General features: G+C 45.4%; 1 protein-coding gene across 2 annotated transcripts in view; it reads right to left on the reverse strand.

Annotated features, from left to right (window-relative positions):
• DUOX2 (dual oxidase 2) overlaps positions 1-26,656 on the reverse strand; it is a 62,403-nt gene that overhangs the window by 24,494 nt on the left and 11,253 nt on the right. For both annotated transcript variants that reach the window (XM_081169177.1, XM_081169178.1), the window contains 13 exons: positions 19,735-19,922; positions 18,227-18,425; positions 17,068-17,234; positions 14,331-14,394; positions 12,936-13,032; positions 10,496-10,586; positions 9,763-9,865; positions 7,618-7,775; positions 6,083-6,249; positions 4,363-4,481; positions 3,234-3,371; positions 1,821-1,937; positions 730-932 (listed from right to left, as the gene is read on the reverse strand). In XM_081169177.1, coding sequence (XP_081025303.1) covers positions 730-932; positions 1,821-1,937; positions 3,234-3,371; positions 4,363-4,481; positions 6,083-6,249; positions 7,618-7,775; positions 9,763-9,865; positions 10,496-10,586; positions 12,936-13,032; positions 14,331-14,394; positions 17,068-17,234; positions 18,227-18,425; positions 19,735-19,922 — 1,811 coding nt within the window. The remainder of the gene's footprint in view (positions 1-729; positions 933-1,820; positions 1,938-3,233; positions 3,372-4,362; positions 4,482-6,082; positions 6,250-7,617; positions 7,776-9,762; positions 9,866-10,495; positions 10,587-12,935; positions 13,033-14,330; positions 14,395-17,067; positions 17,235-18,226; positions 18,426-19,734; positions 19,923-26,656) is intronic.

Below are 26,656 nucleotides of genomic sequence, written 5' to 3' on the forward strand. Positions count from 1 at the left end.
CAATGAGTGTTCGGTGTTTGTACACAAATATCTGAGCTGCACGTTCAGTGCTGGATTGAAGCTGAAGCTTAAATATTTCAAAGGACCTGTAAATACATCTTTAAACTATATTTAAAGTTTAGCATAATTGTCTTTCTGTATGTCAACATTTTCATATATGCTAAGTAAGAAATCAGAAGGCATTTCTGTTTGAAAGCATTTCAAATGCAGATATGCTTACTGGACGACAAATGTCTTAGTTTTTTAGTTGCATCCTCATCTATGTATCAGTATATAAAGGCAAATATAAATTTTAATTATTTCTATTCCATTTCTGTTAGAATGATGCATATTTTTGGTAATGCAATTGAATAGGGCCTCTTAAAACTGACACAGCTTAGAGCTGGGAGCCTTTGACCCTCCAGATGCTGCGGAACTACAACTCCCATAATCCCTAGGGCCGTTGGCATGCTTGTTGGGCCTGATGGAAGTGGCAATTCAGCACTATCTGGAGGACCAAAGGTTCCCCACACCTGGCTCAGGGCTTCAGCATGTCTTAATCTGGGCCTGTGCGCACTCTTAAAGTTATTCACATACAACGTCCAAGGAGCGTACAGTCTGTGTACACAACATTTGAGCTGTACAACACTTGTCCATGGGTACAGATAGCAGCATGTGAACACGTCTAATGTTTTCAATATAGTTAATGAATGAGTAAACAAGCAGACAGACACCGTACAAGTTGCATACCAGGTCATATTCTTTGGGGATCTTCAACAGCAAGGTTTTGTTGCCCTTGTTGTTGGAAAGGACGGTCTCCACCTTTTGCTGGCTTTTCAGAAAGATGCTCCGCAGCACGGCCAACTTGCTGTCCAGAACTCTGATCCCCTTGTCTTCCTGCAGCTGAAGGTAGACTAGAGAGCTGTCTGTCTTGGGGTCTTGCCATTCAAATGCTGGGAGAAATGAAAAGATTTATTGATATCTTGCCTTGGGTGCAGGACCCAAGGAGGCAAGTGGGATAAATTAAAACAGATACAACCAAAAATGCACAATAATTTTAATAATAATTTTAGCATCAGGGCTTTCCTTCTTCTAGATGGGCCACCTTCCCAGGTTGGCAAGCTCCATCTGCCCCTCACTTCCCTCTGAAGCAGGTGCAGAAACTGCCTTCTTGACCGTTGGACCAACTATTGCATGGGCAGGCAAACTAAGGCTCGGGGGCCGGATCTGGCCCAATCGCCTTCTAAATCCGACCCGTGGACAGTCAATCAGCATGTTTTTACATGAGTAGAATGTGTGCTTTTATTTAAAATGCATCTCTGGGTTATTGTGAGGCACAGGAATTCGTTCCTTTTCCCCCCAAACTATAGTCTGGCCCCCAACAAGGTCTGAGGGACAGTGGACTGGCCCCCTGCTGAAAAAGTTTGCTGACCCCTGAATTATTGGTTTTATCCACTCAATCCTCCAGAGCCTGTCTTCGTATGCAGAGAAAGTCCCTAACTCACATTGGTGGAGATCCATCAGCTCCCCTCACCTGGTTTAGCTGGCCAGTCAAAGTCATTCCCAGGGTGTGGCCTCTGTCACATGCTGACAGGAGCCACAGGTGAGGGTTAAGTGCAGGAGACCAAAGGTGGGGGACCACAGGTGGACAAACTACCCCAGAAGGAGCATGGCATGTCCTTCACCAGAAGTACCACCCCATATACCCCTAGCACAGATGTAGTGAGGAAGTAATAATATTGTTTGCTGAGCAAAGAACAAAAGATATTCAAGGAGACTTTCCCCGCTACTCCTGCATCTGCAGGAGCTTTTGGTTCCAGATGCTTTGGGAAATGCCTCACCGTGGATAGAATCTGCAGATATTTCTGCCTGCACCGAGGGGCTTTGCTTCTTCTTCTGCAGCTTCTTGAACGATCTCCTCCGAAAGGCAGCAACGATCCAGGCAACAAACAGACTCACTGCAGAGACACCAATGGGACAGGCCTTGATGCGAAGCTAAGCCCCAGCTGCTAGGGTTGCTTGCCACTAATGACTGTGCTGGGGGTTGGCTTTGTTGGGCACCTGCCACAGCCCACACCCTGCAGGGGACCCACTGACAACTCCTGAAGCATCCTTCTCCAATTTTGGGCTGCAACTCTCATCAGCCACAGACAGCAGGGAGGATGAGAGTTGCGGTCCAGTAACATCTGGAGACACATATTCCCCATTCCTGATCAAACCATACATTTTATGAAATAAATAATAAATAAACAAACCATGGGTTGTTTTTTTAAAGTGGTGGTTGGTCCTAGACAGGCTTCCTCAAACTCAGCCCTCCAGATGTTTTGGGACTACAATTCCCATCATCCCTGACCACTGGTCCTGCTAGCTAGGGATCATGGGAGTTGTAGGCCAAAAACATCTGGAGGGCTGAGTTTGAGGAAGCCTGGTCCTAGAGATAGGTGAATATGTCAATTTCAGTTTCTCTCAGTTTTCCTATCTTAAAATTGGTTCTCCAAGTTTGCAATTTATTTATATTTTTTAAGAAAAAGCTCTCGTGAATATTCATCAGCATTTTAGTGTGAATTTCTCCAAATACACACATTTTGAGAGGCAGCTTTTCCTAATATCCTACATTTTTGCAAAGCAATTTTCCCCAATATAAGGAACTTCTATAGGTTATGTTCAGCAATATCTGCATTTATTATATGCACTTTTCATCCTAGCATGTTCATGTTTGCACATGTTACTTGGTTGGAAAAACCACACAGCAAAATTTGGAGAAGTGTGAATTTCAGAGGATGCCTCAGTTCAAATATTGTTTTGGAAATTGTGAATTTGGTAAATTTGCCTTTTAAGGCCTAATGAACTGAATGAAAACCCCAATGGCTGTTTGCTCCAATTCAGCTTCAAAGAGTGGGTTTTCATGGGGAACGCTCCAGAGCAAAAGAGGGGGGGGGAGCGCTTTAAAGTGGGGACTTGTGCTTGGAAGGAGCAACGCAAAAGGTGTGGCATCAGTTTCAGCAAGAACACATGTCTCTCCTCAAAATAGTACAGGTTAACAGCTGCATCATCTGGAAGCTGCAGAACCAACAGCAGTGTTTGGGGTCGCCCACTGCTTAGACTCAGTACCAATGACTCATGGAAGGCTCATCATATAAACATGGTCATACTTTGCAGAAACTTCTGATAGCAATGCGGCACCCCCAAGGACATGGCCCCAATCCAACCCCTCCTTGGGATGTAAAGTAAGCAAAACCTGGTCTGAAACAAACCCAGAGGGAAGCAACAGAGAGCAATGATGGTGATCACAAATCCAGGTACACTCCCTGCGAAGTAATCCAGTACGGTTAGCTTGACACAGACAGGCAGCTGTTGTGAAGTCACTTGCTGGGGCTGAGAACATGGCGCACCTGGGAAGACAGACAAAGTTGCCGGGGCATTAGACCAAACTGATCACTTGTGCCCTCAGCCACCCAAGAGTTCCTGAAGATTGCATAAATGCAGCAAGTATTTCCCTCCCCCGTAGTTGCAATTTGTACGCAGACCCACCCCACTCCAGCAACGCTTTGATCTGATGTCAACTTCCATCCAGGCCAAGTGCCAAATTGCTCCAAGTTCTCTGGCCAAAAGGGATGGAACTTGCTTTGGCAATGGCATTTTCACTGCTTCTCTATCTCTCTAGCAGACAGAAAGCATCTCAGGTGATCTGGGTTTACAGGTGTGGGTAAACTGAGTGGGTTGTGTGTTGAAATTCTGGAAATTACTCCATACTGCAACAATGGACTGAAGAGATTGTGGCACCTAACATCAAAATAAATAAAGCTGCTCTTGCAGCAAGATGGATGGAATGTCATAAAAATGCTTCCACTGTAAATATCACAAGGTGCAAAAAAACCCAAAAAAAGCCCCACCCTACCATGGTTTCCACCCAAAATCTCCTCCTGGAACATTATTCCTTTTTTCAAATGAAATTTTGATATATTTCAATTGCTTCAAGCCTTTTGAATGGGAGCGGATCGTTTTCAATCTGGATCATGTTCAATCATATTTAGTCTGGTTAAAAACTCTGGCTGCATCCAGACATAACCCTAACAACCATAGCTTAATGTAATTTTTAAAATAAATAAAAAACCATTGAGCTTATATGCTCCCATCTCCCCTTCTCTAACACAGCTGCAGGGAACAGAATAGAAACATTCACTTTTCGTTTCAACACAGTTTGCTGTTTTGTTTCCAAACCATGACAAACTGTAGTTAGTTTTAATTCCAAATTAACTGAACAAGCAACACCAAACCATGGTTTCTGGTCCTGGTCTATTTGGAGAAGTGGACAAGGGTTATGGAACAGATCCTATGGGGTTGCTCTACCAACTGGTCAACAGCCCAGAACAGAAAACCCACCATCATGCAAGAAAAACACTTCTGCCTGGATGTTTTTTGACTCTGCATCGGTGACAGCTTCCAGGATGTCGTGGAATGTGGTATTTTTAATTTCTTTAATCTCGTCAGAGGAGAATAACCTGAGAAAGGGAGTCAGCAAAAGGGTTAAGTGAAGCACCAGCCTGTTGCAGTCTGTGGGGTCTTGGGCAGAAGCCCACTTGATACATGATCCCTTTTAACTGGTGACCCATTTCCCCCTTCCCTATGGCCCCAAGCTTCAGATCCAAATTCTGTGCCAACAGATATGAATTATGCAATGTATGTACACTGTGTAAATTAAACATGTTTGTGAGTGCTTGGAATTTTTGTGAAGCTCTGCAATATGTAGGGGGCATCACAATATTATGCAGGACATGGAAGCCCTGGCCTGAACCAATGGAGATCCTATTAAGGCATCTTATGGCTTTGGAGATTTCAGTCAGCACTGCTCTGCATTTTCAAGTGTGCCTTTATACCCATAAGGTCTAGAACCTTGGGCAGCCCGTGAGGCAATGTGGCCCTCAGGCTGAACAAAGTTCCCCATCCCTGACTTAGACAGGTACAGCATCGGGGCTTGGCATTTTCAAGCATTTCCAAAGGCTCATATCCTACTAAGAGGCCCACTGCCAATCCCTGGAGCCTCCTAGCCCTGCTGCTGCTGGAGGAGCAAGGAGGAGGAGGAACAGCAGTAACCGCAACACATTTTGTTTGCATTCATCCTGTGGGGGGGGGGTGCAGGTTTGGCCCAGACAAAAGGCAAGTGAATTTGCAGAATGAGGCAAGAATAGGAGGGAAAGGAGGACAGAGAAGTGGCTGTACTCAATCTGAAAGCCAGGGATGGGGAATCTGTGGCACTCCTGGTGGGGCTGTATTTGAGACATTATAGAGCAGGGTGGGGAGAGAAACTGTGGTCCTCCAGATTGATGGACTACAACTCCCATCATCCCAGACTTTTGGTCTTGCTGGCAGAGGATGGTGAGAGTTCAAGTCCAATGACACCTGGGGGGGGTCACATCTTTCCAACCTCTGTCACAGAGTATGGATACACATGATATGGTTAAAGGTAAAGGTAAAGGTACCCCTGCCTGTACGGGCCAGTCTTGCCAGACTCTAGGGTTGTGTGCTCATCTCACTCTATAGGCCGGGAGCCAGCGCTGTCCGCAGACACTTCCGGGTCACGTGGCCAGCATGACAAGCTGCATCTGGCGAGCCAGCGAAACACGGAACACCGTTTACCTTCCCGCTGGTAAGCGGTCCCTATTTATCTACTTGCACCCGGGGGTGCTTTCGAACTGCTAGGTTGGCAGGCGCTGGGACCGAACGACAGGAGCGCACCCCGCCGCAGGGATTCGAACCGACCATGTGATAAGCAAGTCCTAGGCGCTGAGGTTTTACCCACAGCGCCACCCGCGTCCCTTACCATGATATGGTTAAAGAATATTAAATGCACATGACTTCCCCCGGAGAGCCTGGGAAACTGTGGTTTGTTATAAAGGTGCTGCACACTGTAGCTCTGTGAGGAGGAAACTACAGCTCCCAGGAGTCACGAATATAATGTAAAATTGTAGTGCAAATCTGTCTAGAGTTTCTGGTACTTGGTGGCAACGGCAAGAAATTTCCTCCCTCTTTCTGCAAGCTGGCCTTCCCGTTGTTCATGCGCCCCATGCTTATGAATGTTTTCAAAAAGTTGGTTAGCTGTTACCCATTCTTGGTGTTTTCAAACCAGAACCGGTCTCCATCCCGTAAGCGAAGAAACTGGTCCTGAATGATGCTGTGGAAGAGCTTTCTATCAGCTTCCAACAGGCCCCCAAGCAGCAGTTCCAGATGGTCTGTGTCATTGCTGTACATCTCTGCAAGTTCTCTGCCAAGCTGGGAACAAGCCGCAAGGTTAGGTTGATGCGTCAAGACGAGTGGGAGGCTTTCCAGGATGCTTGGTTAGTTAGACTGGCAGGCTGCATCGACACCGCACATTTAAAGCACATGACTTCCCTCAAAGAATCCTGGGGACTTTATGAAGGCTAAATTACAGTCCCCAGGATCCTTTGGTGGAAGCAATTGTGTATATGTATGGCATATACACATATGTATATGTGTATATGCATATGGCATATGGTGCTGGAGGAGACTCTTGAGAGTCCCATGGACTGCAAGAAGATCAAACATATCCATTCTTAAGGAAATCAGCCCTGAGTGCTTACTGGAAGGACAGATCCTGAAGCTGAGGCTCTAATACTTTGGCCACCTCATGAGAAGAGAAGACTCCCTGGAAAAGACCCTGATGTTGGGAAAGAGGGAGGGCACAAGGAGAAGGGGACGACAGAGGACAAGATGGTTGGACAGTGTTCTCGAAGCTACCAGCATGAGTCTGACCAAACTGCGGGAGGCAGTGGAAGACAGGAGTGCCTGGTGTGCTCTGGTCCATGGGGTCATGAAGAGGCGGACATGACTAAACAACTAAACAACAAATGGCATATACACAGAAAGAGAGAAGCTGCTTTGAATCTGTCAACCAAAGCCGTTTCACTCTGATCATACAGTAAAAGAACAAAAGCCTTCAAAACATTTTTCTCCAGAGCGGCAGCAGGAGAGAAAGGGCTCTGTGGCTTTTTTGAGCTTGCAGATCTCCCAAAGACCTTAATGCTGCCTTTCTTAACTTTGGGACCTCAGATGCTGGACTACAGCAGGGCTAATGGTCAGGGATAGGAATTGTAGTTCAACAGCACCTGGGGACTGGAGACTAGGGAAGGCTGTTTTAAAGAGGGCAATGGGCAGGCCTGAAAGCTGTGGAGCAGTGATGTGACAAAAGGACCATGGAAGCTGACTTACAGTAGGTCAGATGATTTATATCTAGCAATGTCTGCTCTGACTAGCAACAGATCCCCAGGGACTCAAGGAGGCAAGTTTCCTCTCATCTGATACATGTTTCTTAAAATATATCATGTCAAGGATTGAACCCAGGAGCTGATGTGTGCAAAACAGGTGCTCCTCTTCTACTAGGTTGAAGGGCTGCAAAATGTGAGGCTTTGCCTCTCCTGCAATGTTTCAGCTGTCTCGATTTTCTCAGGTAATTTCTGATTTTCTATGGGATGCAGCACAGAAATGTAGGATTGCTCTTATAGGCACTTGGGAAAATGTTCCATCTCCACGGATGGTCCTGCTTACAGGAGACAAAATGCACCCTGTTTAATGCCTGGCTTATCTATGCCCCCACGCCCTGCAAGACCTCTGACAGAGTACCGTTTCATTTGGGTGGATGTCCTGCCATTTAGTAGCAATGGAGTGGTTGAAGAACTCCCTGGCTCTATTATAGGTAGTTAATCCAAGGTCCCGCCCACGATGAATCCAGTTGGCTACGAAGTCCATGCGGGAGTACTTCAGGGTCCCATACCAGTAATCTGGAGAACAAGTGCAACACAGGACCATCAGGGCACTGCAACACAGAGGAATCCCTGCAGAGAGCAGAATGGTAGCCTTGGCAAGGCACCTCTGAGCGCTCAGATGGGCATCTGTTCTAGAAGGAACCCGGAAGGACCCGGCCTGCTTCCACATTAGGACTCCTTAGTGTTAGTGCTAAGGCATCCCTGTTCAGCTTTAAGCTGTAAGTGGAAATGTGAAAGTGGTTCCATGGTTAATGTTGAGTTTCCTCTCCATTCTCAGCCAGAAATACCGATCCACATGGTACAGAAGGAGGATACAGGTCTGGTGTATGTATCATTTGAACCTAAGTAGGGCCCTGATGGATCACAGAATCATAGAAACATAGAATTTAAGAGTCAGAAGGGACCCCGAGGACTATCTAGGATCATCATTTTTTATGCTCGCTACCCCAGTATATGCACTTTTAAGCACATTACTTGGCTGGAGAATGACATTGCAAAACTCAGAGCAGAGCAAATTTTAGAGGATGGCTAAATTTCAGTTTTTTTCCCTAAAGGGGGGGGGGGGGAATCAAGTTCGCTTGCCTTTAAATGTGAACTGAATCAAGTTTCTCTGCCATCCTTACTCATAATAGGCCCACTGAAACTAATGGACCTAAGTTCATGGTGAATTAATGGACCTGGCCAGGTTCCAGCTGGTTTTTTGTTCTGCAATGTGAGAATTAGGTAAATTCAACTTTACATTTTAATTTAATCAAATTCCTCTCCCATCCCTATCTGATAGTAAGGGACACCTGATCTGAGGGGAGATTTGAGAAGAACAACAGCAGAAAGAGTTAAACTGTTCCTCCACCCCACTTCCCTGTTGTACCAAAACTTTGCAAAAAGGGTGAAATGTCTCAATATTTTGCAAAACAACCTAAGGCTCACTGCAAGGAAGAAGGATTCCCACCTCCCTTCTGTGACTTGCAGTGAGCTCAGTCCTGTGGTTTTCCAAACTAACCCAATTTAAGGAGGCACAGGCACCCGGTCCTGCCACATGTGACATCATGTGGGTAGAGGCCTGTTGCGGCCTACAGAAGGCCTAACAGGGTTCAACGGAGCCTGTTGTGGCCTCTGGAGGGCCCGATGGGGCCCACTGCAGCCACAGGAAGGCTCAATGGGGCTCATTGCAGCTTCTGGAAGACCTGAAGAGGCCCATCACCCCTGGAGTTGGCCACCCCTCTCATCAGCTGGGCAGCATGCCTGGCCGGGCTGGGCTTCCTCAGGGGTGCACTTGGCAAGCGCATAGGCTCTGCCACTGGGCATGATGACGTCGGGCCCAAACGCCCCCGGTGCAAAAAAATTGTGGGTGCCCTGTTCCTTCATGGGGAATGTTGTGGGGGCTGGAGCACCCACAGCACCACACACATGGCGCCTAAGTAAGGAGGGAGAAGTCAAAGCTCCATATGTTTTCAGAGAAGTTTGCGTGTGGAAAAATCCCTTCACTTTCATTGAGCCTCAGAGAGATTTGCAACACACTGTTTTGCAAATCCCTCGCAGTTCAGCGCAATACCAAGTCCCCACACTCTCCAGTTTCAGCCTAAGGATGTAGAGAGAATTGATTACATGCACTGCTTGCATTTCAGTGCAACAAGGAAGCAGAGAGAGGCAAAACCTGGGCTGTAAATGTAAGGGAGGAATGGACAGGAGTGCAAAGGAATGGTGATCTACACCAGTTTGGATTGTCCTGGTCTTCCATTCTTTATATTTTCTCCGGGGGGGGGGGGGAGGTGGAATAAATGAGCCCTGGCAGCATCTGGACAGCGCTGGGATGGCAACCCAAGTTTGCTGAGTCCACAAAGTAACCCTTTCTAGACTGATTCTGGGCAAAAGATTCCTTGCTTTTTATTGCCTTTCTCGGTTTGTAGAAGGGATCAAATTGTTTTGCAATTAAAATGGAGGGGGGGTGGAGAGGGAGAAGGATTAAAAAGTGGCAGGAATAAAGGAAGAAGGAAAAATCTACCTTGGAGATCTTCAACCACTATGTTGTCTTCCTTCTCAGCAATTTGAGAAGCCATCCCCAGCAGCAGGTCAGAAACATCTTTACCCGTTTTGATATTGGGATTCTGAACAGGATAGATAAAAAGACTCAGCATCAGCACACCACAAAGCTACACCCATTGCCAGTTCTGAGCTAGGATTAGCAGCATGGCAGGGAAGCCGCCAGTTCAGATCTTTAGATCAGTAGCCTGGCCCACAGCTAATAGAGACCAACACAACCTTACTGAAAATATTATTTGGGCCCAGAGTTGCTACATGCCTTGCCGAGGTTACCTGCTTGATATAGGAAGCTGCCAGGCACCAAGGCAGACAATTGGTCCACCTAGTTCAGTATTGTCTGCACCAGAGATGAGGGAATTGTGGTCCTGTGAATGCTGTTGGACTCCCATCAACCCTAGCCAACATGGACAGTTGTCAGGAATGATGGGAGTTGTAGTCTATTAACCGCAGGATGGCCACAGGTTCTCCATCCCTGGTCATTACCGGTTGGCAGTGACACTCCAAGGTTTTAGACAGGAGTCTCACCTCAACTTGGAGGTGCCAGGAATTAAACCTGGAACTTTCTGCATGCAGAGCATGTGTTCTACCAGTGACCAATGATGTATCTGTACCAACGACAGAAACCAATTTACACCGTTGAGTGGTGTAACACGTGCCTTTGGTTAGAAATTTATGCTTAGTTGCAAGCCCCCTACCTCTCTGCTCCAATAACTGTTGCACAACCGGAGTACCGGGGAGCGGGTGCCATCTCTGTTAATCACTTCTCGGAAGTGACAACTTGAGTTCCTGAAAGAAAAACAAAAGAAGTGAAACGATGCTCTAAGCAGGAAAGGAATGATATCCAAACCCTCCAGGTGTATTCTACAACATGTTATTGACACAGCTATAGCACATTGGTGCAAACCATATTGAAAGTAGCGTCACATGCAACTCCCCCAATAGCACGATGAGCTCAAAACATTATGAATGCACAACAAAATATATTTGGAGGGGCCCTAGGGAAGCCAGAAGGGGAAGAGGGAAAACCAAACAGGGCTCCATTGAACAGAGTGAGGAAGAGAACACAGCAGCCTTATCACGTCAACATCTAAAGTGAGCCCTCTGTAAGACCATTAAGTTGAGTCTAAGATTACCTTACTGCACCAACAAAAGCAGATGGATGGGGGAACTTTTTAATAAGCACATGCTCATTGCATTGCATTGCATTGCTTCTTAAGAGCTAAAAGGGTTTCGTGCGTCAGTATTGCTTATAACAACCCTGTGAGGCAGGACAGCAAATCCTCCTCTTATTACCACGGTGTGAGTAGGTCAAGAGACAACAGTAGTGAGAGGTTTGAACCAGGGCTGTCCAGGGTCACTCTTGCTCCTTTCAAAGAGCGTTGAGTAACTGCAGTCTCTTCAGAACGTAGCAAGGCAGATTGCCATCCAGTAAATACCGCATTTTTTGCTCTATAGGACACACTTTTCCCCCTCCAAAAATGAAGGGGAAATGTGTGTGCGTCCAATGGAGCGAATGCAGGCTCCTTGGCTTCAGCGATAGCAACGCAAAGCCTCCGAAGCCTGCACTCCGGAGGCTTCACGTTGCTTTCGCTGAAGCCAGGAGAGTCTGGTCTTTGAGGCTGGTGGTGGGGGAAAGCAGCTCTTCCCCCCACCGTCAGCCCCACAGCCTCGGGGGGCAGCGGGAAGGCGTGCGACACCTTCGCACTACTCCCCTACCTGGTTTGGAGGCTGCTGGTGGGAGAAAGCAGCGCTTCCCCCCACCGCCAGCCCCACAGGCTCGGTTGAAAAGCCCCCAAGAGTGGTGCACTCTTTAAACGCTGTGCGGCTTTTGCGGGCTTTTCTACGAGGTGGGGGAATTCCCCCACCTCCTAGAAAAGCCCGCAAGAGCCGTGCAGCCTTTAAAGAGCGCACCACTCTTGGGGGCTTTTCCCCAAGGAGGGAGAAGGGACTGACTGGCCAAGTCAGTCCCTTCTCCCTCCTGCAGGCTTTTGGGGGAGATGGGGGAATTCCCCCACCTCCCACAAAAGCCCGCAAAAGCCGTGCGCTCTTTAAAGGGGCTCCGCAGCTTTTCTAGGAGGTGGGGGAATTCCCCCACCTCCTAGAAAAGCCCGCAAGAGCCACGCACCCTTTAAAGAGCGCGCCGCTCTTGGGAGCTTTTCCCTGAGGAGGGAGAAGGGACTGACTGGCCGTTTCAGTCCCTTCTCCCTCCTGGTCAAAAAGCCCGCAGGAGTCACATGGGGCTCCTGTGGGCTTTTGCGGGAGGTGGGGGAATTCCGCCACCTCCCGCAAAAGCAGGGAGAAGGTCTTGGAGTAGCGCACAGGCTGCGTGCAGCCTGTCCGCTGCTCCCAGAGCTGGGGAGTGGGGACATATTTTTTTCCTTGATTTCCCCCTCTGAAAACTAGGTGCGCCCTATGGTCAGGTGCACCCTATAGAGCGAAAAATACGGTACTACTTGGAGCGCGTAACTCCGGCATCATTCCATCTGCATTGACTACCCATTTGTATATAGAATTCGGGGCTTTCTTCAGTGACAGTTGTCTCCTATTTTACCCTTGCCAATACTTTCGCTGGCACCCATGACATTTTTATAAATATATGAGCTCTGGTAGCTCATTTTTGGTATTAAAAGGTACAGTACTATTATATTTATTTATTTATTTACCTTTGAAGGCCCCACATGACCTGGCAGCAGAATATCTCAAAGACCTCCACCTCTCATGCAAACCTATACATGCACTGACATCAATATCAGAGGACTTACAATGTCCCTCCACTATCAGAGATAAGGCAGGTGGTTGGGACATGAGAGGGCCTTGCAGATATAAAGCTGCCTTATACAGAGTCAGATCATTGGTCTATCTGGATCACAGCTGTCTGTTATGATTGACAGTGGTTCTCCAGAGTCTACTCAAATTGGTGGTGACCCTATATAATCTCTCCCACCACCTGCTGCTAGATCCTTTGAGATGGAGGTGGTCAGGAACTGAACTTAGGACCTTGCACATGTGAGATGTGTCTTCCGGCAAGGCTACCATTCTCCAATTGACATGCATGGTCCAAGCCTCAGAGGTCTGCTCGTCCAACTGATGTATCAGCCAGTCCATAAGAAGGCTAGAGGTAAGGCAGATTCCTACCTCATGTACACGCCAGGAGGGACCATGGTGCCCAGAAAGAGCGCTGTAGTCACAACAAATTCAGGTGAGATCCTAGCATCCACATGTTGCTTGTAACCTGAAACAGAGATGACAGCTCTGAATAACAATACTCAATGATGTGAATGGATGGCAACTACAGCAGGATGAGGCCCCATTGCTGCATGGATGATCAGCCAAGTGCAGACACGCTTTTTGGACAGAGTGTGCATGTTTGGTTAATGAAATCTATAGTTTATAGTGTAAAGGTACGCAGAATCCCCAAATACAATTCAGGCCCCGCCTGCACTATAGATTTAAGACACTGTTCTACCACTTTAAATACTCATGACTTCCCCTCTAAGAACTGTAGCTCTGTGAGGTGGTCTTCTAACCATTCTCAGTCTTCTCAGAAGTAAAGCCCCATTAAGTTCAGTGAGATGCACTCCCAAGTCCTAGGTTAGAATGCATAGGATTGTAGCTTCAGATTCTCTCGCTAATTACAAAGATATTATTTGTCACTGGATTATTGTGGCCTAAACCACTGAGCCTCTTGGGCTTGCCGATCAGCGGTTCAAATCCCTGTGACAGGGTGAGCTCCTGTTGCTCTGTCCCAGCTCCCGCCAACCTAGCAGTTCGAAAGCACACTAGTGCAAGTAGATAAATAGGTACCACTGTAGCGGGAAGATAAGCAGCATTTCCATGTGCTCTGGTTTCCGTCACAGTGTTTCATTGTGCCAGAAGCAGTTTAGTCATGCTGGCCACATGACTGGAAAGCTGTCTGTGGACAAATGGCGCATCCCTCAGCCTGAAAGCAAGATGAGCACCGCAACCCTATAGTAGCCTTTGACTGGACTTAAGCATTAAGGGGTCCTTTACCTTTTTACCTATTTTGTACATGCAAGCAAGCCCTTCTTATACCTTTTATTATTCCTGATATTACAATTCCTTTCCATGATATTTATTCATTAATGTACATACCCTATTATTCTAAACTGCACCCCACACAAAAGGGGATGTATTAATTTTAAAATGGAAATATGTATCATGAAAAATAAAGAGAAGGTGTTTATTAACATGCTTGCTGATTGATTGATTGATTGATTGATTGATTGGATTGGATTTGGTTTGACCTGTCAGCTCTTTGCTACCAAGGTCTCCAAGGGGAAAGTGGTGGTTCAAAACAACAGCCAAAGTTTGAGTAAAGGTGAAAAATGAAAGGAATTGTGGTTTTAAATAACGGGAGAGGCTCAGGTAAACCTGTAGTGCATTTATATTTATTTAAACGCATATGCATGCCCAAAACCCCGCACACTAACAGCAGAACAAAATCAGCTAGGTCCACTGGCCCCCATTGAACGGTACCCACTTGCACACGCCATGATTCCTTCTCCTCACCTGTGTAAGGTTCAGCGGGGCCATTCCCAACGAAGGCTGGCAGCCATTCATAGAGCACAATGTTCTAGGGGAAAAGGAGGAAGAGGCAGCTGTGACACACAGGAAGTTGCTCCACACCCAGTCAGACTACCTGCTGCAGTAGCTGGTGCCCATTGGGAGAGGTAGGGCAGAAGACAGGAAGACCAACAGCAGGTGGAGCCAGAGCCAATGGCAGGAAGAGCCACCCCCTGATTGGTTGTAAATAGAAGATGGGGATTGGGTGAGATCGATGGGACAGTACCCCATTTGCCCTAATGGACCACAATCCACTGACTGGTTACTTTATTTTCCCGTGTATAAGATGATGCTTTTTGCTTTTAAAAAATAGGCAAAAATTGGGTGTCGTCTTATACATGGATAGTGGATGCAGAGGGGGGACATTAATGGCAGCAGCAAGCAGGAGATGGGCAGTGGCAATTGGGCGGGTGATTGGTGGCTGCGGCAAGGCCTGCTGGTGATTGGCTGTGGCTGTGGCAATGGGGCAGGCAATTGGCGGCTGTGGTGAGGCAGGCAGGTGATTGGCAGCTACGGCAAGTGGGCGGGTGGGCTGTTGGTGGCGGCGAGCAGACAGACAATTGGCGGCTGTGGCGTGGTGTGCGATCGGCAGTGGAGGGCAGTTGGGTGAGTGATTGGCGGAAGTGACCTCCTCCACCCTCCAAAAAAGCTAAACAACTTAATTTCTTAATTTTGGGTTAAAAAAAACAGGGGGTCGTCTTATACATCTTATACACGGAAAAATACAGTATCTACCCAGCCCTGGTCTGTTCAAGCCTTATTTATTTAGATCACTTGCTGCTAAAATAGGCTTCCAATAGCAGGCAGAGATCTTTCCTGGTATATGGGTCCTAGATCTTCGGGAAGGGTCAGGCTTTGCATGCAGAAGGTATCGGGTTCAATTCCAGGCACCTCCAGGTAGGGTTCAGGGTGAACAAAACTGAGTTAGCTGTACCAATGGTCTGGCATCATTCTTTCTTTAGAAAAAACAGGAACTTGGAGATGTCATGGACTAGAAAGACCTTCCGCATGAAAATCATAAGAGCTACCACTGAGGTGTGGACTCTTCCATAAAGCTTAATAGGCAGAGGTGTTGAGAGAGGAGAATGTATGGGATCTCAGCTCTAAGAGTTTTGTTTCTCCCCCCCCCCCAAACCTGGAGTCATTTTTTCATCTGCCAGAGCATCAAAGTAATGGAGAGGCCCTCTTTGCTCTGGCCAAATGAATGAGGTGAAAACAAGGCTTTCAAGTTTTGCTATTGCTTTTGACATATGAGCATGAATTATGTCAGACACTGAGACCAGCTTCCAATTCTATGACTAGCAGCTGGTGGTCCATATATTATAAAATGGACCAATACAACTGCCTGCATTTTTGTATTTTCCTTGGGGATTGGGAGGCTGCCATGTTAAGCTCTTATATTATACCATTTCCCACAACGTCTCTCTACTTAGGAAGCTGCCATACGCCAATTTTTTCTAGTTCTCTGCTGAGCCTAGTTTTGTCTACCGTAATTGGCTTCTCTCTCTAGGGCAGGGTTGGAAAAGCTCAGGACAAAATGCAACCCTCCAGGCCTCTACCTGGCCCTTGGGACTCTCCCCAGGCCACACCCACCTCACAAGCCACACCCTCTTACCCACAGACCATACCCCTCACTGCCCTTGCTTCACACCCTACTTGAGTGTTTTTGCCTGGCTGGAATGTGTCTTTAAACTCTGAGCATGCCTTTGCTTGTCTGGCTCAAGGTGTGTAGAAATTTGCTTACTGTATACAGGTAAAATCTGCATGCATTGCTCTACCTGCTTTTGGCTCTAGCCTTTACCCACAACTGCCATGTAGCCCCTGAAAGAAATGCAGCCCCCAGGCTGAAAAAAAGACTATCCACCTCTTCTCTAGGGTCTTAGGAAGAGAAAGTATTGTCCATCACCTGGAACCTGATTGTGTTATCTGGAGATGCCAGGAATCAAATCTGGGATCTCCAGCATGTCAAACATGTGGCTTAGGGCCCTCGTATTTACGGGACCGCCTCTCCTGGTCTGCCCCGCAGAGGACCTTAAGGTCCATGAATAACCATAGTTGAGAGGTACCGGGCCCTAAGGAAGTCAGACTATCCTCCACCAGGGCCAGGGCCTTTTTCAGTGTTGGCTCCGACCTGGTGGAATGCTCTGTCCCATGAGACTAGGGCCCTTCAGGATTTAGCCTCCTTTTGCCGGGCCTGTAAGACAGAGCTATTCCGCCTGGCCTTCAATTTGAATTCAGTCTGATCTTTTATTTCCCTTCCCTTCCCTCCCCTTTTATGAAGATTACCCACTCTGAGACCCCACAGCTAATTCTCCCCTGGCCTCCTCGCTGACCCAAGTAGGATCAATTCAGCCAGCTAGCCCTGGGGATTATCTAATTGATTTTTTATTTTTGAATTTTATTGTTATTCATGTTTTTATACTGTATTTTATGCTGCTTTTACAATTTTAAATTTGTTGTTAGCCACCCTGAGCCCGGTTTTTGAACCGGGAAGGGCAGAGTATAAATAAAAATTTATTATTATTATTATTAAACACATGCTCTGCCACTGAGCTATGGTCCCTTGCTTAGAGACAACGAGGAAACAAAACACAGTCTAGGGGTTTATGTGCCCAGAGAGGTTTGCTGGATGCCTCCCCCCGCTCCCCGGCCACACACAGTCTTTCTTTCATGCCTCGCTCACCTGGTAAGTGGCAATAACCCGCTTGCGCACGTGCTGAAACACATCTTCATCAGACCAATCAGGGTGCTGTTGGGCAAGCTTTGCTGCCAGGACGTTGTGGTAGCGGAACCAGACGATGCCCATTGCTTGCAGGAACAGGTCTGCATTACCTTTGGCATTTCCAAAGTCTAGAAGAAGGGATTGGGTGGGGGGTAGAGAGAGAAAAGAGCCAATTCTAAACTTCCAGATCCTAAGAACAGGTACAGATTTGCTGGTATGATCTCATGAGAGGAGCGTACCATCTCATAGTAAATATAGGAATGATGTCAAACAAACATCAGACACAGACATTTTATGACCCAGCCTTCTTTCAAATGGTTTATATCATATATCATTTGTTGTCACAGACGTATATTTCAAATGGGGGAAGGGGAGGACTTGGAGGAGGAAAGAACAAGCCCCTCTCTTGCCACTAGTATGCTATTAATTGACCCTTCTCAAACTGGTTCCTAAAAAAACAAGCAAATGTGCTATCAGACATCACTTACGGTATATACATTTGCCTTTGCAGACGATGTGCCGTTTTGACCTTCAGAATTTGCCATGCTGGCACTTTCAAACTGGTGATTCGCCAATGCCCATTTAAAAGATACAGGACCCTAAGAGCTGTGCAACATTTTATACCTGTCTGTGCACTGGGGCTCTTTGCTATTGACATTCTGGAACCCTTATAGGGAGGTTTTTAATGTTTAATGTTTTATTGTGTTTTTATATATGCTGGAAGCTGCCCAGAGTGGCTGGGGCAAACCAGTCAGATGGGCAGGGTACAAATAATAATATAATAAGTGCTATTGTTCTAGAAAAAGAGGTGCCAGAACTCACCATGAACACCTCCCTTGTTCTCTTATAATGGCAACTGCTCCCACCTGAGAGGTGCCAGAACTTTCTTTTATCCTGTGGCTGAGGGCCTGAAGAGATGAACCCTCTCCCCTCCTTATTTCTGTTTTCTCACAGGCTCTCAACTTCAGACTGTATCCAAAATTACTCATTAGAGCAAACGGGGCTCTGGACCACCAACCTCCATCTGTTATCATTGCCTCTGGTGCCCCCTACTGTTGTCCTCCTGGCCTTCCACCCTACCAGTCCCAAAGGGGCACCAGGCGCCACCAACCTTCCTTACCATAGAGTCCCTGTGGTCCACTTTGTCCTGTGGACGGATCCAGAGCCTTCCACATTAAGCTGTTTGCCTTTGTCTGCCTTGGGAAACCATCTTCTCCGGAGAGCAGCTTCCCTCGTGAGAAACTTCTCAGAGAATCACTCCAGGAATGGGATGAGCCATAGATGGCACTCCCATCAAGCCATCCTGTCACCCCATTTAGCTGGTGAAAGAGTGGGGGAGAGGGGGTGGAAGCAGGTGGGTTAGTTCCTTCTAGATTTTTGGCCAGGGGGCCATTAAGCATTCTGTACCGCAGAGGCAATGAAGAAAGCAGCTTTGTGCAGGGTGGTGAACGGACGGAAGATTTAGCTTATCATACCCTTGCCAGAATGACTGTACTATAGATATACTGCCAGGTTATTCCATAGGCAATGAGTCAATGGAGTCAAAAGGGGATGAAAGATCATCAAATGCAACCTATGTTTTTTTGATGGACTGCTTAATAAAATTTTAAATAAGGTAATTTAAGCAAACGGGGGAAAGGTCACAGCTCAGTGGTGGACATCAGCTTTGCATGCAGAAGATCCCTGGCTCCATTCTTATGTTCAGTATTCCAAATTTCCATATCAATTTGTGTTGGTCCTTGTGAACACACACCAGCAATTTAGAGTGAATTTCTCCTAATATAAGCGTTTTCATGCAATTTTGCCTGACATACATATTTTTGGAGAGCAACTTACCCTGATATAATGCATTTGTGCATGGTGTTCTCACTAGTCTATGTGTTTTTATTCACACTTTACCCCCCCCCCATGTGTCTCTTTGCTTTCCTTTGAACTACATCAGTGAGACCAAGGGGGGGGGTTGTGTCTGGGCAGTGCAGAATCTCCACACATGCTGCTCAGGCTTGTGTCCCGGGGAGGTGCTGCTAACACAGCGGTTTGACTTCACCCCCTGGAGGTGCCCTTCATTGTCTCTCAAGACAGATGGTTGCCAATCAACCATCGCCCCCATACAAGCATTTCTGAACACATTATTTAGCTGGGGAGCTGCAAAATTCGGATGAGGGCAAATTTTGAAGGATGGCTGGAATTTCAGTTCTCATGTAGTTTAGGAAAGGCAGGCAGGTTCACCTTTAAATGGTACTAAATTTAATTTCTCCCCCATCCTTCCTCACTAGCACTGCTGATAGCCTTTCAAACAGAGGACTGCTCTCTGCAAAGATGGACATCTTAAACCCATCCCCTAATTTGCCCATTCTGTTTATTCATTTTAGTACATTTTCCTTTTCAAAGGCACACTGTTTTATTTTTAAAACGTCCCGGGCAGAAAACTGAGCAAACCATTGCAGAGCATTCCATTCTGCATCTAGACACCACCCTTAGAGACTGAATCTGACTGCTCTCCCAGCAATGCTGCCACTACATGAATCCTCTGATACACGCCCTGTATTTGCCCTTTTCCCCTGCGAAATGTACTGTGCAAACACGTGCAAAGGGATAAACACTGATTTGCAGCCAGCTGGGTTTTACCTGCTCCCGGGGCCTGTTGGGGCTTTGTCCTGTACCTGGAGCCCACTGCATTCGCTGGAATGGCAGGACAACATCACCTGAGCCCGCAGGGTCAAAGACAGGATCTCCTTCAGGGATCTGTATGTTTAGGAACTCAGCCGGGCAGCCGGGCTTGTCGGCTTCCAGAATCTCCGAGAGCACATGGAAACCTGGCAGACACCAAAAGGGACAGAACTAGCAGAGGGTGGATGAAACAGGACATCTAGTGAACCATGACACCTACGAAATTCAATTCCGTGAACTCACAGGGCCTGAAACCACACTCCACGAAAAACCTGCTGCGACTTCTCTTAAGAGTGTTGCATCTAGAGAAGCTTCAGTATTTGCCAGTTTCTTTTTTTTTGTAAAATTTTTTATTGCGTTTCTTTCCATAGGTTAACAGATTAGTTTACATAGCAACATGCCAGAAACATTTTTTTTTTATATATGAAGAAAAAGAAGAAAAAGAAGAAAAAGTTAAATATCTTTCACGACGTCCTTCAACAATTCGCTTTCTTTTGGACCTCCTCACATCCTCTCAACATTGCATTCATTATTCTAGCCAGTTCAGCAATTTGTTATCTTGTTTCACATCTTATTATGTCTTTGAATTTATTATGTTACCAATTTCGAAAGTTTGTAATTTAGTTTTAACACTTTTAATAAACATAATATCTTGTTTCTAATTTATCTCGTTTTTTCATCATTACTTACTTTACCATTTACTTAACTAAATTGCAGAAGCATAACGTTTCTTAATCGTGCACAATCTTAACATTCAAACAACTTATAGTATTTTTGCAAGTAGTCCTTAAATTTTTTCCAGTCCTCCTCCATTGTTTCTTCGCTCAGATCTCGAATTCTGCCAGTCATTTCTGCCAACTCCATATAGTCCATCAGCTGCGTCTGCCAGTCCTCCAGTGTGGGTAAATCTGGTGTCTTCCAGAACTTTGCAATAAGGATCCTTGCTGCTGTAGTTGCATACATAAACAAGGTTCTGTCCTTCTTTGGCACCTTCCGGTCCACCATGCCCAGAAGAAAGGCCTCTGGTTTCTTAGGAAAGGTATATTTAAATACCTTTTTCAACTCATTATGTATCATTTCCCAGAAGGCCTTTACTTTCGGGCAGGTCCACCAGAGGTGAAAGAATGTCCCTTCTGCCTCCTTGCATTTCCAACACTTATTATCAGACAGATGATATATTTTAGCCAACTTGACTGGGGTCATGTACCACCGGTATACCATTTTCATAATATTCTCTTTCAAGGCACTACATGCCGTAAATTTCATACCGGTGTTCCATAACCTTTCCCAGTCCTCAGACATAATATTGTGTCCTACATCCTGTGCCCATTTTATCATAGCAGATTTAACTGTCTCATCCTGTGTATTCCATTTAAGCAGCAAGTCATACATTCTCGAAAGTACCTTAGTCCTTGGTTCTAGTAACTCCGTCTCCAGTTTCGATTTCTCCATCTGGAAACCCACTTTTTTATCCATTTTGAATACCTCTTGAATTTGAGCGTAATGTAACCAATCTCGCACCTTACTTTTTAATTTGTCCAGACTTTGGAGCTTCCAATTGTCTCCAACTTTCTCTATTAATTCCCAATATTTTGGCCAATAGGCCTCCATATTGGGCCTTTTTTTAGAAATCTTGGCTTCCACTGGTGATAACCACCTCGGGGTCTTACTTTCTAATAAGTCCTTATACTTCATCCAGACGGCAAAAATTGATTTTCTGACAATATGATTTTTGAACAGTTTGTGAACCTTCGCCTTGTCATACCACAAGTATGCATGCCAACCATAAACATTGTCAAACCCTTCCAGATCTAGGACATCGGTGTTTTCCAACAGAAACCAGTCCTTCAGCCAGCAGAAGGCTGCAGCTTCGTAGTATAACCTTAAATCCGGCAGGGCAAACCCCCCTCTTTCTTTTGAGTCAGTTAGTATTTTGAATTTTATTCGGGGCTTTTTGCCCTGCCAGACAAACTTAGAGATGTCCTTCTGCCATTTTCCAAAACATTCCATTCTGTCCACGACCTGAAGGGTTTGAAATAAAAATAACATTTTTGGCAAAACACACATCTTTATAGCTGCGATTCGGCCTGACAAGGTAAGTTTCAATCTTGACCAAATATCCAAGTCTTTTTTAATTTCCAACCAGCATTTTTCATAATTATCTTTGAATAGGTTTAAGTTTTTGGTGGACAAAGATACCCCCAGGTATTTCACTTTTTTGACCACACTTAGCTCTGTCTCTTTCTGGTACCCCTCTATCTCTATAGGTGTCAAATTTTTGACCAAGACCTTAGTTTTTTGTTTGTTTAGCTTAAATCCCGCCACCCGACCAAACTCCAGGATAAGTTCAAGAACTCTTTTTGTGCTAGATTCTGGCTCCTGTACTGTCAAGACTAGGTCATCTGCAAAAGCTTTCAGTTTGTATTGTTTCGCTCCGACCACTATACCCTGCACCAACTGGTCCTCCCTGATCATGTTCAGCAATACCTCCAGAACAGAAATAAATAACAGAGGGGATAGAGGGCACCCCTGTCGTGTCCCTTTTTCAATTTGGAGTTCCTCCGATACCACATTGTTCACTATCAGTTTGGCTTTTTGTTCTGAATAGATTGCTTCTAATCCATTTTCAAACCCCCGTCCCACTCCCATCCCTTTCAAGTTTTTCTTCATAAACATCCAAGAAATGTTGTCAAATGCTTTCTCCGCATCAATAAAGATTAAAGCCGCCCTTGTGTTTCTGATTCGCAACAGCTCCAATATATCAATAATGTTCCTAGTATTGTCAGACATGTGTCTACCAGGGAGAAAGCCTGCTTGGTCCTTGTGAATTACTTCATTTAGCACATTTTTAAGTCTATTCGCCAAAATGTCTGCAAATATTTTGTAATCCACATTCAGGAGTGAGATGGGACGGTAGTTCTTAAGCTGGGTCTTTTCCTTTTCTGACTTGGGTATCAATGTGATGAATGCTTCTTTCCACGTTTCCGGTGCCCTCCTCCCCTCCATGATCTGGTTACAAACCTCCAACAACGGTTGTATCAAGAAGTCCTTCAAAGTCTTATAGTATTTGGAGGTGAGTCCATCCGGGCCTGGAGATTTGCCAAGTTGCATATTTTGGATGGCACCTTCAATTTCCTGTTGAGTTATTTTGCTGTTAAGAATTGATCTTTTGTCTTGACTTATTTTAGGTAGTCCATTTGTCCTCAAAAATTGGTCTATTTCCAATTCTTTCTGAGGCCCCTGTGCATAAAGCTCTTTGAAGTATCTGTGGAAGCACTTTCTTATTTCTTCTGGTTTCTGAACTATTTTTCCTTGAATCTCCAAGTTTGTAACCGTATTTAACTTTTGTCTTTTTTTTAACTGCCAAGCTAACAACTTTCCACATTTGTTTGCTGATTCAAACGATCTCTGCTTCATTTGTTTAATTTTCCATTCAATCTCTTGATTGATCAATTTCGAATATTGTGCTTGATGGAATTTGATCTCTCTCAGCACCTCTTTTGACTTTGGTTTAGTTCTCAGCTTTTTCTCTCCTTCACTTATTTTCTCTAAAAATTTTTCCTTTTTTGCATTCCAAAATTTTCTCTTTATTGTATTCTGTTGTATCAGAAACCCTCTCATTACAGCTTTACTTGCGTCCCAGATTGTTCTTTTCTCCACCGTAGTGTTCAAATTTATTTCAAAATAGTCCTTTAACGTTTTTGGGGCCTTCTTAACAATCTCCTGATCTCTTAACAAGGTGTCATTCATTCTCCATCTGAAGGATCCAGTTGGGATAAGTCTCAATTCCATTTTCAAGGCATTATGGTCGGAGCAGGTTTTTGGGCAGATTTCCACTTTTCTTGTTTTCGGTGCCAGCCCTCTAGATATCCAAATTTGGTCAATTCGTGTCCATGACAGATGGGCCTCAGAGAAGAAGGTTCCTTCTTTACCCAAGGGGTTCCTTGTCCTCCAGATATCAATCAAGTCCATATTGTCTGTCATTTCAAAAAAGGTTTTAGGGAGTCTGCCGTCTGTTGTTAAGTTTTGATTTTGGGATTTGTCCATATTTGTTGACACCACCCCATTCATATCTCCCATCACAACAATGTTAGAATAGTCCAAATAGTCCATCATTGTCTCATGCAGCTTCTTGTAGAATTCTGATTTTCCATCATTTGGCGCATAGATTCCTAATATCAAAATCTTCTCCCCTTGTGTTTGAATTTCAATTGCGAGAATTCTTCCATAATCATCTTTAAATAGAAATTTTGGTGACAGGTTCTCCTTTGCATAAATTACAACGCCTCTTTTTTTGACTTTGTCTGATGAAATGAATTCTTGGCCAAGTCTTTTGTTGATTAATACTTTCCTGTGGAGCCTAGTCACATGTGTTTCTTGAAGGCATATTACATCCAATTGTTCTTTTTTTAGGATATGAAATATCCTCCTTCTTTTTTCCGGAGAATTCCCGCCATTTATGTTCCAACTAAGTAGCTGCAGAGACATCCTGTTCTAATTAAAATGTTCTTAGGATGAGGTGCCTTCCTTTTGTTCAGGTCCCGAGGGTGCAGGCGTTGGCCCGCCTCCAGGCAGTATTGGTGTTGGTGAGGCTGAAAGCCAATCTACTCCTTTTTGGAGATCTTCTCCGTGGTCGTGAAGGAACTTTTGGTTATCTTCAGGTGTTCTAATTTTAACCTTCCTTTCTTTGTAGGTGAAGGATAATCCTTGTGGAAACTCCCACCTATAGGGAATTGCGTTGTATCTCAACAATTTTGCTAGTTCTGTATAGGTGGCTCTGAGGTCCAGCAACTGTCTCGGAATATCTCTGTAAATTTCCACCCTTTTGTCTTGTATTTCAATTGCTTTTTTAAAGTGAAGACCTAGGATCTTATCTCTCTCTTCCTTTGATCTTAAGATTATCAAACAGTCCCTGGATCTGTCTTTCCTTACCAATCTTCCCAGTCTATATGCTGAGACAATCCTGAAGTCTGTATCTTCCTTTAAACCCCAGAACTTCGAAAATTCCTGTGTCAAGTATCCAATCAGGTCTCCTTGCTCGAGTTCCGGGATGCCTCTCAATTTGATGTTGCTCTCACGATTTTTCAGTTCCACCATTGACAGATAAATTTGTTGTTCACCCACCTGTTTGTGCAGGGGCTTGACTTCTCCTTTTATTTCTTCAACTTCTTTTTGTAAAACTCCCACTTTCTGAATTGCTTCTCCAGCTAATTCCCGATTTTCCGCTGTTGCTCCTTGCAAATTCTCTATAGCTTGCGTGTGCTGGGAAACTTGATCAGTCAATTTTTGAATCGAGGAAGTCGCTTTATCTATTTTTAAAGACTGGTCGTCCACCTTCTGGTTTAAACTTGATAATTGCTCCAATATTTGTTTTAATAGTGTATCTGACCCACCTGCTGCCATATCTTCCTCAGTGGACTTCTCGGTTATTTCCCCTTGCTCCCTTTGAGTCACCAGTACAGCTGGAACCGACGATCGGCGTCCTTGGGTCAGTGTTGTTTGTACGAATTGTGCTGGTTTTCTTTCCTTTTCTTTTTCCTTGGCCTCTTTAGATTCCTTAGCTTTAGATGCTCTTGTTCTCCCTGCACCGCTCATTACACATCTGTCAGTGTTCAAGGTCAGATTGTCTATTGTTCCATGGGAGAGACAAATTCAGTTATAAACAACCAGTGAAGTGGAATTCAAAACAAAAGTCAATTCCCAGGGTTTTATAATCCGAAAGCCCTGTAGGGGGAGTGCCACCAGGTTTCAAAGACAAAGAAGGAAGTAATCCGCCATTAAAGTTCCAAATTATTTCAGTTCAGTAAATCCGATAATCCAATAGTCCCTTCAAAGACTCAAAGTTCCCCAAAGCACCTTTTATAGTTCAGCAAAGTTTCACAGGAGGTGCTTGCAACAGTGTCACATCCAATCTTTTCTGCTCAAATGTATCAGTTACGCTCCAGCAAAGTTTTTGCAAAGTTTTTGCAACTGTTTCCGCAGTTTGACACAGTCTCCCTCTCCGGCAGCCCGACGATCTGGCTCCTTAAAAATACAGCCCAAAGAAACAAGGAGATAGGAGGAAAGTCCCCATTTACTACTTCTTTTAATCAATGTCCATTTCCACCTTCGGTTTAAAAAGAAAGCAGGTCTGATAGCACGAAGAAATTAAAACTTCCCACAGTCCCGTTTCAAGCGCTTTCCGCTTTTAAAACTTTGCTTTGATCTTGTCAGCAATGTCGGAAGACGGACTTCCCTTTTCTCGTCTCCCGTTTTCAGCCAAATTTAACAAATTCTTTGCCAAATTTTAAACCCCTTTACTCACGGGTATGTTACTTGCAGTTTGGTGTTGGTTTTGGGAAGAAGGATCAGCGCTCATCTGCAACAGCCGCGCGGCTTCACTTCCGCGGAAAGAGCGATGAACTCACAGCACCGCTACCCCTCCTTCACTCCGGGTCTCCTTACGGGGTCCCTTCTGTGTTTTCAGAGCAGCTTCTGGTGCCCGCCGAGTCCCACGGCCACGGGCTCACTCTACCCGTGGTTTATCTTAATGGGTCGTCGCTATGCCGCAGCGAACGACCCTTTTCCGCGGAGCCCCTCTTCAGAGAACGAAGAGGACCGCCATTACAGTTTCACGCCGCCCCCGGAAGTCCAGTATTTGCCAGTTTCAATGCACGCTGAGCTGATCTGCACCTCTCAGACTAAGCTGCAGACCAGAACTTCAGTTACCCACCAGAGTGTGCAGTTCCCCAAATGTGCCAATGTAGTTCTCCCCTACTGACCTCAAAAAAGTATCAAAATATATTTTAGAATGCATATTTGGATGGAAAGTATGTTCCTGAAAGACCTACGTTGGTTCCCAGTACGTTTCCGAGCACAATTCAAAGTGTTGGTGCTGACC

This window comes from Podarcis bocagei, assembly GCF_964188305.1.
Source record: "Podarcis bocagei genome assembly, chromosome: 14".
NCBI classification, from domain to species: Eukaryota; Metazoa; Chordata; class Lepidosauria; order Squamata; family Lacertidae; genus Podarcis; species Podarcis bocagei.